Raw genomic sequence first — 16,619 nt, forward strand, 5'->3', positions numbered from 1 at the left:
AGGACTATTCCAAGAATTTCTCTTGCATGTAATTCAAGGACTCAATTATCAAAATATATGTTTTCTTGAAAAAAAAAAAAAAAAAGGATCTGTTTTATTAACTTCTATCTTAAATCAGTAGCCCTCCTGTCAAAGAAATAATCATACAAGAATACAAGATTATGTGATGTATGTTAAATAGTAGAAGACAGACACTGCAAGTTTACCTTGCTCGGATTCTTGTAACATATCAAGGATCACCAGGTCACTCTGACTTTGATGTCAATTCAGGGATTGTGTCTACACAGGTTATAGGGCAGGGCTGGACTAGTTTGCAGAGAGCAACAGGAAAGCAGACAATGGAAGAATCTTCCAAAATTTTGCAGATGACATTCTCCCACCCCCTTACAGTAACAGCCTGTCCAAGTCAAAGTGCGAAGCACTCAGCACTTCACACAGTCCAGCCTTCAGTTAAAGCAGGTAAGTAATTCAAATCACTACTGAACTGACACGTGTCCTGGTTTGAGGTAAAACAGAACCAACGTTCTGTTCAGTAATTTTACTTTTTAGCTAAGCCTCTTCTAATAAAAGAGGTTTAAAAATAACAAAGATCTTTTGCAGTTCTTGCAAAAAACAACTATTTCTGAAGTGCAAGAAAAGCCACACAGTGGAATCCTTTTTATGCAGCAGCAGTTTTCTTCCCCAAGCTAAAGAAGCAATATTCTTCTTTCGGAAAAAGACATAATTTAAAACCAGACTTTAAAGTTCCTCTCATGCAAAACCTACTAATTGGCCGTGAACTTTATCTGAAAAAAGACAGATTCTCAAAGGGCCAGTGTAAAGGCAATCTTACATCCCCTTGCACTTCTGAGAGGCTGCACCTTCTGGCTATCATCAAAACCTCCACTGAAATTTTACACTAACATCCTCATTCCTACTGGCCAAACCTCAGAAAAAAATGTAATCAACAGCACTTAATCACTTTCTGACTGAGAAAGCTAAGATTCCTTTTAATTAATTCATCACACTGGAACACCTTACTCTATTTACAATTATGGGACAAAAGAGTCCAAAAATAAGTATATTAATTGCAAATTAAAAAAAACAAAAACAACAGGGAGACAAAAAAACTCCTGAAAAGCAAGTCAGTTGTCTGAAGTTATTTAAAAGCTTTCTGAATCTTTTTTAAAGCAGGACACATGCTGCTAGTAAATGAATCTGCAGTGACACAAAGCAGAGCATTAGGAGCTCTAAAGAGGATGGGTGGCAATTTGGACTAAAACTATGGAATTTCTTTAGATGTACAGACAAGAAAATTCTGTAATATAATATTAAAATGTAACACACCCTTAACTGACTCTCTTAGAAGATACTAAGAAAGTAGCCATTATAGTGTGTGTATCATCTAGCTGTAGCCTTTGATAACTATTTTGAAAGAATTAATGTGTTTTATTAAACGTGCATATACCAGAATTTTTAGAGCTGTTTTTCTCATAAAAAGAGGTTCAAATTACTCCTTTTCACTAGCAGCTTTTTTTGAGCCTTCCTAAATTTGATGCTTTACATGACAGCAAGATAAGTCTTCAGCCATCATTGCATTTTCTCTCTTTTCTTTTAATCTGGGCCTACATCTTTTACTCAAACTACAGGGTACTTGTCTAGCTAAATTAAGCATCCAGACTGCACAGCAAACATTACCTGATGTGCTATCAGCTGGTTTCACGTTTGCCATCTGAGCATTGTTTTGTCAGACACGATAAGACTGACACCTCAGTCACAAGGTGTCAAAAAGTATCCAGAAGTCTGGATACTTTTCATTAGCTAACTGTATGCCATGTTTAAAGCTCTTTAGGGAAAAATGAACAAATGACCTTCAAATTGGAAATTAATTTTCTGTGTTCTAATTTCTTAGTCATTTACTGCAGTGGAGGGCACTTTAAGGACCACAGCCCTCTTTTACTACTCACTCTTGTTTCTACTAGTTGGTTCCGATACATCTTTATAATGAACTCTGCAGTAAGATAGCACTAGCCAGGTTCAGCTCCAGTGCAAATATTAAATAGATAAAACTTTTCAGGTTTATGACTGGTTACAAAGACCACTGTTTCTATAAAACCTAATGTATATCATCACAGAACTTCATGTCTGTGAAGGGCAACAGTTTGTACATGGCTTTTTCAACACAAGGCAATTAACTGAAAGTCATTAAGGAAAGCTCCACCTTCATACACTCTTCTTGAAGAAATACTGCCTGATCCTTTGGCCAAAGCTGCATAGATCCAGGACAACAGCACACCTCAAGAGATCAATTTGACTCGCTGTCTTCTGAAAGGCAGAACTCACCATTTGCTAAGCAAAACAATAGCCTCATCACTGCACAAGACAGAAGTGTCCCAACAGTTCCTTCTTCAGAGGACTTGCAATCTAGAGAATATTTGGCAGGGACCTGGATCTGATATTGATTTCAAATGGAATGGGACTAGTCTTTCATGCTGCTTTTTATTTTGGCAGTGAAAGACACGTGTCCCAGAGAGTGCACTGGACATCACTCATACAGCTATCTGTAAATTGAGCTACATACCTGCATCTCAGTACTCGGAGACACAGCCCAGGGGGGCTGCAAATATGACCCTCAGAGTCGTGTAGGGCTCTCTGACAGTGCAGTTACAGTACCAAGCTGTAACGCCGATACCAGGCAAGTTGCTTTTGGGTTCACGCTGTAAAATTCTTATTGCTCATATGATTTACTGGCAAAACGTCTGGCCTCATTCTCCAAGCGCAACGTTTTACACTTAGGAGCACAAAACAAAGAGAGTGATGATTGGGAATAGCAATCAAAGACAGCTGTTTCTGTTTTTAACAAGAGACATGTTGCCTGGTTATCAAATTACCAGTGATAAGAAGACCTAGTGAAGTCACTGAGAATGCTGCCAGTGACTTTCCTGGATTGGTATCAGATCATATGAGACAAATATTTAGGTATGAATCTCTTCAGTATTCTCCAAAAATAACTATACTGGGTTAGATCAAGAGTTCTTCTCAAGCTTATGTGGCAAATGCCTAGAGCAGAGCAGAAGGGAAAGTATGTTCAATACTACCTTCTCCTTAATACTTTTGGAGCCACCAACCATCTTCATGTCAGAGACCTCCTGGTGTGGTCTACACTTAAAACTTCACAGTGGATTTTTCATTCTTGCAGCATTTGTTCAGTCTCCTCTTGAGCCCACATAAACTTTTAGTGCTCATGCCAACCCTTGCAAAGGAGTTCTACAGATCTACTGCTTGCATGAAGAACCACACTCTTTGGGTTTGTGTGGTTTGCCTGTTTCCTACTAGCTTCGTGGCTGGTTGAACCGTCAAATCCCTGTCCAGAGTCTTTGTGCTACTTTTTCAAGATAAATAATCACAGTTTACTTAATCTGTACAGTAGTGCCTGTATTAAGTTACAACACACTTTTAATCACCCTTGATGCTCTTCCACGAGTCTCCTCCTATTCTGTAATACCCTTCTGAAACAAGGGGAACATGACTGTAGGATTTAAGATGGCAAAATGAAGCTCACAATACAGTGGTTTAATAAAGTTATCTTTACCCTCTTCTCCTCTCCTAAATCGCTCTGCATCTGATTTGCTTTTTTGATTGCTGTTGAGCTTTGAGCTGACTTTTTTCCAAGAAGTATGTCTTATGATCCTAACGTCATACTGGTAACCGCCAGCTGAGAGACCAGTGTTTTGCAAGGTACTAAGGAAAATGAAGAGTGGTCTTTTCTCATGTATATTACTTCACACTTACCTACAGAGAATTTTACTTGCTTTCACCTGCAAGTGCTGCCAGCACACAATCTCATAAGGTCTTTCAACAGTTGTTCTTCATATTCAGCCTTTGTCCTTACTATCTGGATAACTCAAGTACCAGTAACAAACTTTTGTCACTTTACTGTTTTTTCCAGGTCATTTCTGAACATGATGAACACGGATCCTCAAATACTCCAAAGCCGTTGCAACATTCCACTACTAGATAAGTGGATCATTTACTCCTAACCTGTGATTCCTCTTTTCTTTACTGTCAGTTATTTAAGAGTGAGATGATCTTCACCTTTACAGAACGGAGACTTGGTTTCCTTAAGAAATCCCTGGTGAGGGACCTCGGTGGAAACACAGACAGCCCCTATCAACCAGACCACATGTATCCATCTGTTTGCTGAATGTGTCAAGAGCACTCTGAGTTGTAAGGCAGGGTTTCTGTTTCACTAAAGTATCTTTACCCTAGTCATTATCTTCATAGAGATGCCAACTAATTTAATTCCCTATTCTATTTCTAGTATTTTTTTAATTACATAGGAGGTTTATAGTTTTCTTGATTTTCCTCATACTTTCCAAATACCAACTCTACTTCCCCTTTTTTTCTCTGAATTTCTTTATGAAAATCCAGAGTGTGGCATTGGTAGCATGCAGCAATAGTATTCAGTAATATTGTATCTATTTCTTTGCTCCATATAGTAGAAAGATACTTAATACAGATAGAGTTATTTTATACAATCATCTGTATTTCAGATAGCACAATGGTGTCTCTGGCGCATCATCCTGAAAATACTTTGCACAGCTACTGCTCAGACAAAGGAACTAGAGCGCACTCCTTTGACAAAGGAACTAAAGTGCATTCCTCATCTATGTTATTGGACAAGCTTAATGTTCAATATCTGCCTCTGTGGGTGACCGTAACCTATGAAAAATGCATAGCAAAGTTGAACTGTTTTACCATCATGGGAGAATAGTAGGCAATTCTCTGGCCAAACATTAAGGTAGTGCTCATGTCAGTTTGGCAAAATAAATTATTTCTATATGTCTATATGAACAAAGGAAAAAGATCTTACCCATAAACTCTCAACATCTATAGAAATGCATAAATGAAATAAATTAGCTATTAAAAAAAAATTAAGAGAGAATGACTGGAAAAAAAGCCCCAAAGACAGATAGATACTAAAGCCTAATGGAAAGTTTCATAATTACCATGCAGTATTTACAGCCTAGTACATCCAAAATAAGCAACTGCTACATTAATTTTATGTGAAATACAGAGAAATAGATACAATCGCCAATTTTAATGGGTTTATCTATTAATAATCTATCTATTTGTATAGCTACTCTTTGACCTTATCAAAATACTGCCTCATGCCAATTGTGTAATAAGTGCCCAGCCTCATGACCTGGCACCGTACAGCAGTACACTGTGCACTCCAGCACCTAATATCCAAACTCTAATACAAAAAATAGGAAGAGACCATGACTTACCAAATTTTCTTAGCAGCTCTACTACCCCTCTATCATCTCAAGAACTCTGGAAATTAGCACTAGATTTATTCTTAAACCATGAAAGGACATATTATATATTATATTATATTATATATAATATAAATACATATAATATATATATAATGCTTATTTTCAATAACCATAAAATTCTTCTTTTTCTTCTTTTATGCTTACACAACTTGGGCACCTCAAAAGTATTCTGGAGGAAAAGCATCTTTAATAAAGATTCCATATCCCTGCTCTCACCACAAAAACGTTGTTGGGAGATATCACACATTGCCTAAGAGTTCTAACAAGTCTGCCACCAAAACTGGAGAACAAGATAGCTAACACTAATCATATCCTCAGCTAATGAACCAAAGACAAAGGAACTTTTAAAAATAACATATATCATTCACATTTCACTTCTTACACAAAAAGAAAACCAAACCAGAATAAACTAAAAAGGTGTACAAACCCAGTCACTAAATCCCTTTTAATAAACATTTTAAAAAACTTAAAAAGTCAGTCAAGTGTTCTCCCTCCTCCTTCAGAACAAGTCTTGCTTTCATATCCTCAGGGAACTTATAAAAACATAAGAAGTGACCTAGAAGATGCAATATTTTGTAGAAGTAAAAGACACATTTTGAAAAACAGCTTTTTCCTACAGCAGAAACTGATTCATTGCATCCTTCCTCAGAATGTGAAAAAAGTATCTGTTATTCTCAAAGGAGACTTCTGGATGCTCCTCAGAAAAAAACCCAAAGCAAAACAAAAATACATTCACAGAACACTTAAGGGAGAAAGGAAATGTGTCATAAGAGAAAGGTTGAGAAGACCTCACCCAGAAGACCTCTGAGTCAAAAGAAACCTCCCTTCCTCTCTGAAAGATGATAAAAAAAACATGCACTCATATCTTGTTGACTTCTAGTAGACATTTCTGGCTTAGGTGTAACCTATGAAAGGAAGATAACTAATCTGAGTCCATCCACCCTTTTTCTGAATTCTGCGCTCCTTATTAAAACAGAATACAACTGTCAGATGGTGTCCACCATGTACTGCTCAGTACCTTTCATCTTGTACCGAAGTACAGGAAAAAAAACATATGGTAAAAAGGAAGATAATACCTACAAGGTTCTTCTGCTGCAGTATGAAAAACAAACAATCCCTCCCCGTAGCATGACTATAATAATTTGTACAAAAGTAGGATCAACCAACTAAGCAAATCTAATGCCATTTGAAACTTCCTCTTGGGACAAACGACTGATCAGAGTGGAGTTTTCACAATAATATATTGCAACAGATGCACAAAGGAAGAGGTAGAAGACAGTAAACTGGTAAAAGTACAATCCTTATAGAAGTCCAAGAAAATTCGTGAGGAAAAAAGGCTGCCATCCACAGCTAAGCACTCAGCTGTTCCTCAGAAGGAAAGCCAATTGCAGGAGTATTGTTATCTGAAATATCAGATTTATCCAAAATACCCAGGGACAAAGCACATTCAAGAAACTTTAACTCACAGGGCACACAGAGCTCTGGCATCTTTACTGACACAGCTGTGCATAACTGGAACGTACCTTACTCTACACTGTTCTGCAGGATCTGTATCCATTGCTTTAGGGCTTCATTTGCAGCTACAGTCATTTTGAAAAACTGAGGAGACCAGCAGTAACAGTATGACTTCATACCAATCAAGATTATCTTTGCAGTCAGCTAATCACACATCTGTGGCATTAGATTATGAAGAAGTAAGGTAGAAGAGTGGTAATCACTTTGTGCAGACACGCAAGAAAGATATCTGTGCAAAAATCCCCACTCTGCTGGGGGACATCAGTGGAAGAAATGCTTGCTTTGCTCAGATTTTTATATTAACAATCTCGATTTAAACTCCTTTTGCAACAGAAGGTGGCATAGTGAAGAATAATATGATATTAAAATCACAGTGGCCAGATATTGAGTTGCTGAGCAACCAGACGTAGCTTCTGACATCTTAAAAGTTCAGAAAACGTCAAGCTACAAACTCAGCTTCCTAATTATGGACAGCCAAGCTAACTATTTCTAAAAATCTTGGCCACTGTTTTAAAATACATTTTACTTCTAAGGAAGATAATGAGTCACATTTCCAAGTGGCTTCCAATTCCATGCCTGTAGCATACACACACAGAGGCAATTTGAGAACTGCAAATTCAGGGAGTGATTCTGGAAATTTGGATGAGTACACGGTTTAGTAAGACTTTGAAAAAATTTAATATGTTAATTATGATTTCAATATAATTTTATTCATACATTTCCTTCACTACCTGTCCTTTATATTTACTACTTGAACATTATTCTGTGGTTCTTTCTGGCAGAATGTATTCCAGGTATGTTTTCACTATATGCTGTGCTCATTCGCAGTGTCCTTTAAAGTATTTCAGGGTTGTCTGCAGATGAGCACAAATTCAATGGCTTTCAGCAGGACAGTTCACTGGAGTATCTCCTCCTTTTGACACACTCTTAGTATGCTCAATCAACCAGAGGTGACCTAAGCTTTCAATCACTGTTATAGTTTATTTATATTGGTTTATATATAAAAGACAGTGAATATTACTATAACACAAATTCTGCTAAGAGAAAGACATCCCTACCAAAGGCATAAAAATTATAGGCTAGGATGCCTAACCCAGTGTCCTGCCAGCTCCATGGCATTCTTGAGCAACCTGCTCTAGTGGGAGGTGTCCCTGCCCATGGCAGGGGGGTTGGAACTCGATGATCTTTGAGGTCCCTTCCGACCCAAAGCATTCTATGATTCCTATCAATGACTGCCAGCAGAATCGTAATTCTTTCAAGTGCAATATGCACAGGAACAGGGGAACATACCTCGCAGGAGGCCGCTATCTCCAATAGCAGTACAGAAACATTTGAAAAGGAAAAAACAAGAAAGAAAAAGAAGAAAAATCCTATGTGGTAGTCAGTATTAGAAATCACCATCTAAGATGGTAAAAATAACACTTCCTCTGCATTTCCACATTTTCGATTTCCTTCCATTTAATAAGATGTACAGCAAATACTGAAAGTATCCTCTCTATATAAAACCAAGAAATTTGGCAAAGTTTCATTGTGAGTACCTTATTTTCTCCAGGAAAGATATGAAAATCTCATTCCTATTAGTTAATCTTAACATTATTCTCTTAAAACCGAACCTTTCATTTAGGCTTGAAATTGGTGAAAAATAAAAAGGATAAAGAAACCTGCCAGCAGTGATCTGAGTAAGCCTGTGACTCTCTTGGCTGCAATATTCCTTTTTATTCATGTAAGTAAGCCTCTTCAATGAGTAAGTTATTCTTGGTGAGAAAGCATGAACCTTGACAAAACACCAGGAGCAAGTAATCTGCTCTAAAGGCATGGCCTTCACAAAGAATGGAGAATCAACAGAGGAGAGGAACGGAGGAAGCAGGGCAAAACCCACTGTATGTCACATTTGTTATGTTTGTCTACAGCAACTTTAGGAAAACTATATAAACATGGAAATAAACCTGAAAATTGTGATGGTTTATAATGGAACCTCTTGAAAGTGTAAGGCCTCAACCTGCACTAAAAACAACAATGCAATTTTTATTTAAACCCACTGTCTTACCATATGACAACCAAAATTAAAACCTCAGACACAATTGTTAGAACAATGTATCTGTTATATCACCCTATTCCTCTATCAGCACAGGAATTTGTCTGGCTAGTAACAAATCCCAGATGCCTCCTGTTACATCTACATATTATAATAAAGTGCTTCTGCTCAGAAAATTGCAGCAGTTGAAATAGCATATGGCTCCTTTATCACAGTCTACAAGTTGCATTTCTGGATTCTGGAGTTGACATCAGAGCTATTATGCAGATGAAGGCACTGAAGAGCCCTCTTCTAATTCTGACGTCGTCTCCAAAAAGCCTCATGATTCTGTCCTGAATAAATCACTCCATTTCATAGAAAAGGCTCTTACAGAAAGTCCCCAAGGCCTTCTTTATCACCCCCTTTCACTCTGATTTCTGTATTTTCCCACACATGCTAGAAAAGAAATAAAATAATTGCCATAAACTAATTTGCCTGTGCATAATACACTTGATCTCCAAAAGACTCAAACACTCACTTCTACACTTATTTTTTTTTTAAAGAGAGATCACTGAATAAGCCTCTGAGAAGATGCATTGAATTCTGTCAGACTTCATATGTGGCTTTTCTCCGTGTGCTCTATCTACAATAGCATACTTATACAGGTTTTCTCTTAAATATTTTGTCTATATGGTGCATGCTTTAGGGGTGTGAACTCAGTTTACACTACGGCTACTGTAAGGTGGCCCCAAATTCTGCTAGCACATCACCTAAAGTGCCGTGAGAGAGAACACGGGTTATTCGCAAAGGGGGTTCTTTTTTTCTCACCCCCTACGCTGTTCTGCTCTGCTCTCTGGATGGTGTGAGCTCCATGTTGCAACTTAAGAAAGGAGGGGAACTCCTTGCTTCTAAAGCATCCAACCTTCTGGAGTTCATACTAGAAATATTACCATACCCTTGTCTTTTGAAGAATATTTTTTTTCAAATGAATTCTCCTTATTCTAAATAGTATTACTTAGGAGATGTTTAAAAAAACAAGAGGGAAGTCTTCAGGAAAGAAATCTGTAGACTCTTTTCTTAGACTCTGCATTCCTTTGCAAACAACTTATTGCATGGTCAGCACACTCTGAAACATTGCTCAATTGTGCTCTGAAAAGAAATGAATAGTTTCTAGAGGAGATTTCAAACAGTTACAACAGAGGGAACAGTACCTTTAAATAGACATGGAGAACGAATAATGCTGCACTAAAAAGTAATTAAAGTTACTACAGGGGCCTGACCCTCAAGGAGGTAAATTACTGTAAGACCCAGAGAAACAAAAGCTGCACTGTGGTAAAATTATATTGCAGTGATCCATCTATTCAAAAGAGTGAGTGGAGAAAGACTACATCTAAAGCATAAATTAAAACACCCCAGTCTTCACACACATGAAAATGTCTGATTGCGACCACTAGGCAGGTAGATGAGATATATATTCCTAAGGAATCATCTGTGCTGTAAAGAAAACTGAATGCCCTGGAGCTTAACAATGGGTTACAAATAACAGTCTTATTGGGTTGGAAAGTCAAACTACAGGTATTCATAAGAGCTACCATATTCGCTTTTCTACACAACTTAATGGAACCAGATAGTTAAAAAGAGAAAACCTTCTTCAAAGTTCAGAATACCACCATTTTCATTTTCTATTAATGTGCTAGCTTCACTGGAAATAAACATGTTCCCCTTTTGCAGGATCTTCCTGTTAGTAACAGTTGCACATAAATAAAGTTTTCTAAACAAACATCTTATCTTTTTATGGAAGGAAGTCCATTAATAAGGAATTGACGTCCTTCCCTGAAAAAAAAAAAAAAGATCAGTGCTAATTCTTTCCCATAAACTAAAGAAATAAACTTACACCCTGAGATTTTTTACTCTATTTTCACAGCAAACTGGATAGTCTGCACGTAGATAATATATAACTGTTTGGGTTTTCTTATAAACAATGCCTCTGTTGCTACCTTGCCACATAATACTGAATAATTAATCTCTTCCCTTGGTTTTTGATTGCTTCATGGAATTTGTGCTTCATTTCAAATGTACTCCACACATTATTGTTCAAACTACAGGGCAGCGTGTGAGCAACTTTCAGCCTGGGAGCTTCAGAAGCAAACCAGAGCTGTTTAATATTTTGACCCATGTAACCATTTTTAGACAGATTTTTGTCCTTTACCCGACAAAGGCAGTCAAACAGACCCTAGAAACTGTGCTCACAATCTACTGTGCTCTTCAGTGGCTTCATCACCTACACAAGACATTTCTATTGCCTAAAATTAACTTAATCATGGAAAATCCTCTGATGCAACCTTCATTTGTTTTCTTTCTTCAAAATAGCTTTTCCTTTAGACCAAGAGAATTTGAAGTTGACGTTGTACTGTGTGCTATTTGAGATAAATAAATAACTTTTATCCCAAGGGCTTCAGAAAACCAGCACTGGAATCTATTTGCAACAATGTTGAACACAGAAATGTTAATACGTTTAAAGAGAGTTTAGATTTTTCAGTGATTTTGTACAATGCAATTTGAAATCTCAGTGCCACACCGCATGGAGATAAGCCTAAGAGAATAGCAGAATGATACAGTCTGGGATTACCACACTTGTATAAACTTAAGAGTTTCCGAAAAAATCTACTTATTTTAAATAAATTAAATGTTTAACTCAGGGGGGGCACAAGAAACCTCATAAAAATATTTACAGTAGGAATTTCAAAAGGAAATTTTAAAAAAGAAAGTGCTCCAAATGTTGCAAGTAAACATTGTCTCTCTTCAGTTGTGTCTATAAATGAGTGTTATTTCAAAGGAACCTATTATAATTTTTGAAAGATAAAACACTTATATTCCAGCAACTACACTTAACTATCCTAAGAACAGGAAAATAAGATCCCATAACCCTTTACCAAGAGTGTGCATCAACTTTGTTTACACAATACTTCACTGCAGAAGGCACTGAACGTGTGTCTTAGATAAATAAAAGGGTGACAGGGAGTGAGACTGAGCACTAGACTCCTCCTCCTCCACTATAATGAACTCAAAGATTCTTTTCTGAACTTCATTTTGCACTAATACAGTTCTCTTTCCAAAGATCAGCCTGCTGTAGAGATCACAAGCCCCAAGCAGATACAGTCAGTCCACATTACACAATCTTGAAGGTATTGGTTTCTTAAATTGTTGTTTGGCATCCATATATAGCTTTACGCACTAACTCTTACAGTTTACATTTAGAATGCAATACTTTTGTTGATGGTGGAACCAGAAGTCCTAACGTGCTTGTGTATGTTTAGTAACACACATACCTGAATGTCACTAGAAAAACAAAAACAATTTCCTTTTCCCTTAACTCTATTCTTTTCAAAGGGTTAGGTCCTCAGGAAGGTTTCCCCCCATTTCTGTTTAATTCTCGATAACTGTATTGCGGAACAGCGACCTTTTTTAAAAGCAAAAACAGAGCAGTGCTTTAAAAGGTCATATGGCACAACTGAGAAAGCAGAGCAGATCTTCTTGTATCCCACAGCAGCACTGGAAATAGAGATGTAGGCGACAGCCTGCCATCTGTACCTGGGCAAAACTGCATGCCAAAGATTTTTGTCAGTCATTAGAACAGTCACCAATTTTCCAGGACTTCCCTGGCCAATCAGGATACCTAGTCATCCTATAAAATTTCCAGATTTTCTGCTTTACTTTTTCTTCACCCTCCTTCTTTTAGCATAATTTATCACAAAACTCTGATTCTTGACATGGGAGAAAGCTTGGGGCAGTCTCAGAAAGCTCAGTAGCTTTTGATAATTTTATATTGTAAGATCAAGAGTTTCGGTGAGGTGTGGTAAATGGTTAGCTGAAATATCTGTGAATAGCTTTAACTCTGATGAATGAACTGATGGTGGCCAGCACATTAAGCAAAGAGGCGCATTCTGTGGTGTCACTGTTACCTGTGCTGTTGCCTTTTCTTGTCCACTCATCTCTATGTTCGGCGATGCAGGTGTGACAACTGGTGGAGGAGGTGCTCTGCGCTTTTTCACTTCTGGATTTGCTGTCATTCCTGAGATGTTACCAAGGGACAGTGATGGACCCAGGCTACCGGAACGAGAATTCACCGAAGGGGAATTTGGTGCTGTGGAAAAACCCTGCAAATGGATTAACAACTTGGATTAACATCACTTTTTAAAAACAATGGGAAAGAAAGAAGAAAAACAAGACACATCTGGTTACTGTTTAAACAATGATATAAATAATCACGTATGTTCCTCTGCCAAACTTGCTGAATTGCAAACTGTAACTTTTGGAAACTTCTAAAGGTCAACTGGAACAAAGCTTTCAGGCAATATTAATGAGAGGAAGCATGATGAGCACCTACCTCAGTTTAAGAGTACCATTGATAGGAGCACTACTGCTGCTTCATATTTAAAATATAAGCTTCAACAAGACACATAATTATAGTTATCCAAATGCATTTGCAGTTGTATTTCAATTACAAGAAATATACATTTCTGAAAGCAAGATTTACTCTTAAATGAGAACACTGTATTAATCACATGCTGTCTGTGTCTCAGGCTTGTCTATTTTATTAGCAATCTGCCTAATTTACCTGAGTCTTCTCTGCAGATTTATGTAAGAGAAACTCTGCTACCATCAAAATATTTCCAATTTAGAATTTATTTATCAAGCATAATCATTTACAATCTTTTGAAAAAAACAATTTAACCTGGTCAAAAGAAGTCCTACTGACAGGCCCCACTCTGGATTTTAACAGGTCCAGATAAAAGGAGAAGCAGAAGCTATTTCAACAATCACTTAATGTTAAACCTTATTTTAGTTCTCACTGAAGAACTTAATAAAATCAGCAGAAAAAGTTTCACTGATTTCAGACCAAGGCTTTAATACCTTTTAATACGAATATATACAAGCAGAAATATACGCAGTCATACAGTAATAAATCTCCAAGCAGGAAAGTCTACGAAACATGATTGCTTGAAAATGTGCTTTTTAATTTAGTTTTGACACTTACATTCAACATAATTAATTTTTTGAATCAGCTAATAAAGATCTTGCAAAAACTTTTCCCTCAAAACCTGTGAGTCACCTTTTGCTATTTTTAATTAAGAGAAGTTTCCATATTAAATTGAAGATTTTACATTTTAATTAAGTCATGAGACAGTCACTTCTTCTCAGAAATGGCTTCTGTGAAATCACCACTGATACCAATCCACCACGAGCTGGAGCAGGATACCTATTCTGGAAGCACAGGCTGATGACCACTGTTGATAATGCTGTTCTTATCACAACAGAACATGTTATCGCACTTGCAAAACTCCCCCTCAGAGGACCTAAAGCTCTCAGGCGGAATTTTGTCCAAGACCACAGAATGCATACTGGCAGGAAACTAAAGGCCACCACAAATCCCATCGCTTTCCAACTGAAAGAGGTAGTTCTTTGAAATGAAGTTCTCCAATCTTGAAAGTGCTGGAAAATGCTTTGCCTGAATTGTACAGCTGCCTCATCGTTGTGGTGGATATTTGGATTTCTGCAGGAGTGTAACTTGCAGTGAATTTGACTCGTGACATGGCATGATAATTCCTTTCCACGAGTGCCAAAAGCAAACTTGGGTAGAAATTAAAAACTTGGGGCAGCAAGCTCAAAAAGACAATTCATTTAATTTTAGGACCGCTGAGGATGCACTGATGAAGTATATATCAAAGCAAAAAGATGTGTAATACAGCTTCCTGACTGTTTGGTGAAGTTCAATGTTCTATAGATTCCTGTGAAAGCAACTGAAAGTGCTAAATGCCAATAGCAAACAAATTTGTGTCTTGTCCTGCATTTACTACGCATATGATAACTGTCACTGATTTAAAACTACCAGCTCGATGCTCTTATTATCTTTTATGTTACACACTGCACAGCAGACTTCATCTAGGACTAGTGTATTTAGCAGAAACCAGGCACGTTATCAATCTTCTCTGACTGAATAGAGTTTTACTGAAGGATTAAAGCAGTATTTTTCATCTTTTTCATCGTTAGTTTCTCTGAACTGAATAGCATCAATAGCTTCTCCACCTTTCCAGCAAATGAAGAAAAAAGATCAAAGTGGAATGTAAGGTTTAAAAGACTAGGTCTAATCTTAACAAGAAATGTAGTCTCTTCTTGGCCCTTTGTCTTAAGCAACAGAAAAAAATTATTATCTCATCTATAATCTACAAGTTTTAAGTTGTTCCCAGTGTGCATTATACCTGGTTCTATCAACTTAAGTTTGTTTACTCCTAAAGAAATGATAGGATTCACAGGGTGAAATACCAAACAATTTCCTCTCTTAACACACTTATAAAATGACTGGAAAAAATAATTTTAAGGTGTATTCTACAGGTATGCTTTTCTGACTTTTTAAATTCCTTGATTTTACTTGCTGGATAAAAAGGTTGAGAAATTGTGTTAAAGAGATTTAAAGATAGATAAAGAAATAACAAAAAAACAACCCTAAGACTTCTCTCCCAGCATTACAAACACAGGATACCAATAAGAAGATAGGATATATCTAGTTTTAAATTAATATCCTATTAAATTATACCCTCAAGGTCTCATGGCTGAAGAGCTACAATAATCTTTTTCTAGGCAACAGATCACTGTGAAGGAATACAGTGATGAACAACTAAACATTTTAAAGCTTTTTTTCTTTTTTTTTTTAAAGCTTGGATTTCCTACCAGAAGATAGAGGAAAAAATTATAATACTTACATGACACTATAAATAGTTTATAATAAAAATATTTTAATGAAAGAAAAAATAAAAACATTGGAAATTTATCTGTTTTCTTTTCCAAGTCCAAACTTTATACCAAGTCCATTATTTACTGAGTGAGCATTTCAAGAATGCTCATGTTAAGACTCTTCCCCTAAAATAAAGACTCACTACGGCTTCCAGGGGAATTGAATGAGGACAACTTCAAAGTAGTTTTGAATGCCCCATCACTCAGCAATGAGAGCTTTGCCTAACTGGAGGCGGACTTTCAAGCTCTCCCATGTGCCTAGTCTTCTTCATTAGTTTAAGAGAAGAAAAATGTTGGACACAAACCACTGACACAAGTGTTTCTGGCAGGACTCGTCTTTTGTTGTAAACCTAATCTACAGAGACAACGCCTTACCCAGCTTTTATATTTTACATTGTGTTAGATGCAGTGCAGCTTCTTTCCAAATAACTGGAATTTGGAGGTTTGTTTTTCAGGCAGGTTAGCAAGGCAACTATTAAGAACATACAACATTAGTTAAGCAAACTTGCAGGGACCTGATATGTACATGCAATTTACCCAAACCATATCTCATTTCTTCTTGTTTTAATTGTCATCAATAGATCGATTTAAATGGAATTACTGAAATGACAGCAATGTAAGTGAGAGGAAAGCCAAGCTCAAGTATTGCAGCCAATGCAGCTGGCTAAAAAAAGTCACCCCTTATCCTCTGCTTCATTTGACAAATAGGTTAGCATGGAATGTTCTGCTCAGAGTCAAAATCCACTCCTACAATCCTACAATGTGCTCTGTAACTGCATTGCAAAAAAAAAAAAAAAGTCAAAAAAAGAAACTTTTAAAAATGTCTCCCAACTTGTAAAATCATAGTCTTTGGCAGACTACTGGTGACTACTAGACTGCTAGTGTTAGAGCACTTTGCTAGCAGTTCAAACAACAATTAAGGAATACAATCTAGCAAGAAAAAAAAAAATTACTTTCCTCCCCCCCCCCCCCACCCC

The 16,619-nt window shown here is 37.0% G+C and overlaps 1 protein-coding gene across 3 annotated transcripts in view; it reads right to left on the reverse strand.

The window, feature by feature from the left end:
• The window catches only part of COBL (cordon-bleu WH2 repeat protein), a 173,474-nt gene that overhangs the window by 62,967 nt on the left and 93,888 nt on the right, over nucleotides 1–16,619 (reverse strand). For all 3 annotated transcript variants that reach the window (XM_014938726.1, XM_014938727.1, XM_014938725.1), the window contains exon 9: nucleotides 12,813–13,007. In XM_014938726.1, the coding sequence (XP_014794212.1) occupies nucleotides 12,813–13,007 (195 nt within the window). The remainder of the gene's footprint in view (nucleotides 1–12,812; nucleotides 13,008–16,619) is intronic.

The sequence above is a fragment of the Calidris pugnax genome, unplaced genomic scaffold (genome assembly GCF_001431845.1).
Source record: "Calidris pugnax isolate Ruff unplaced genomic scaffold, ASM143184v1 scaffold13, whole genome shotgun sequence".
NCBI lineage: Eukaryota > Metazoa > Chordata > Aves > Charadriiformes > Scolopacidae > Calidris > Calidris pugnax.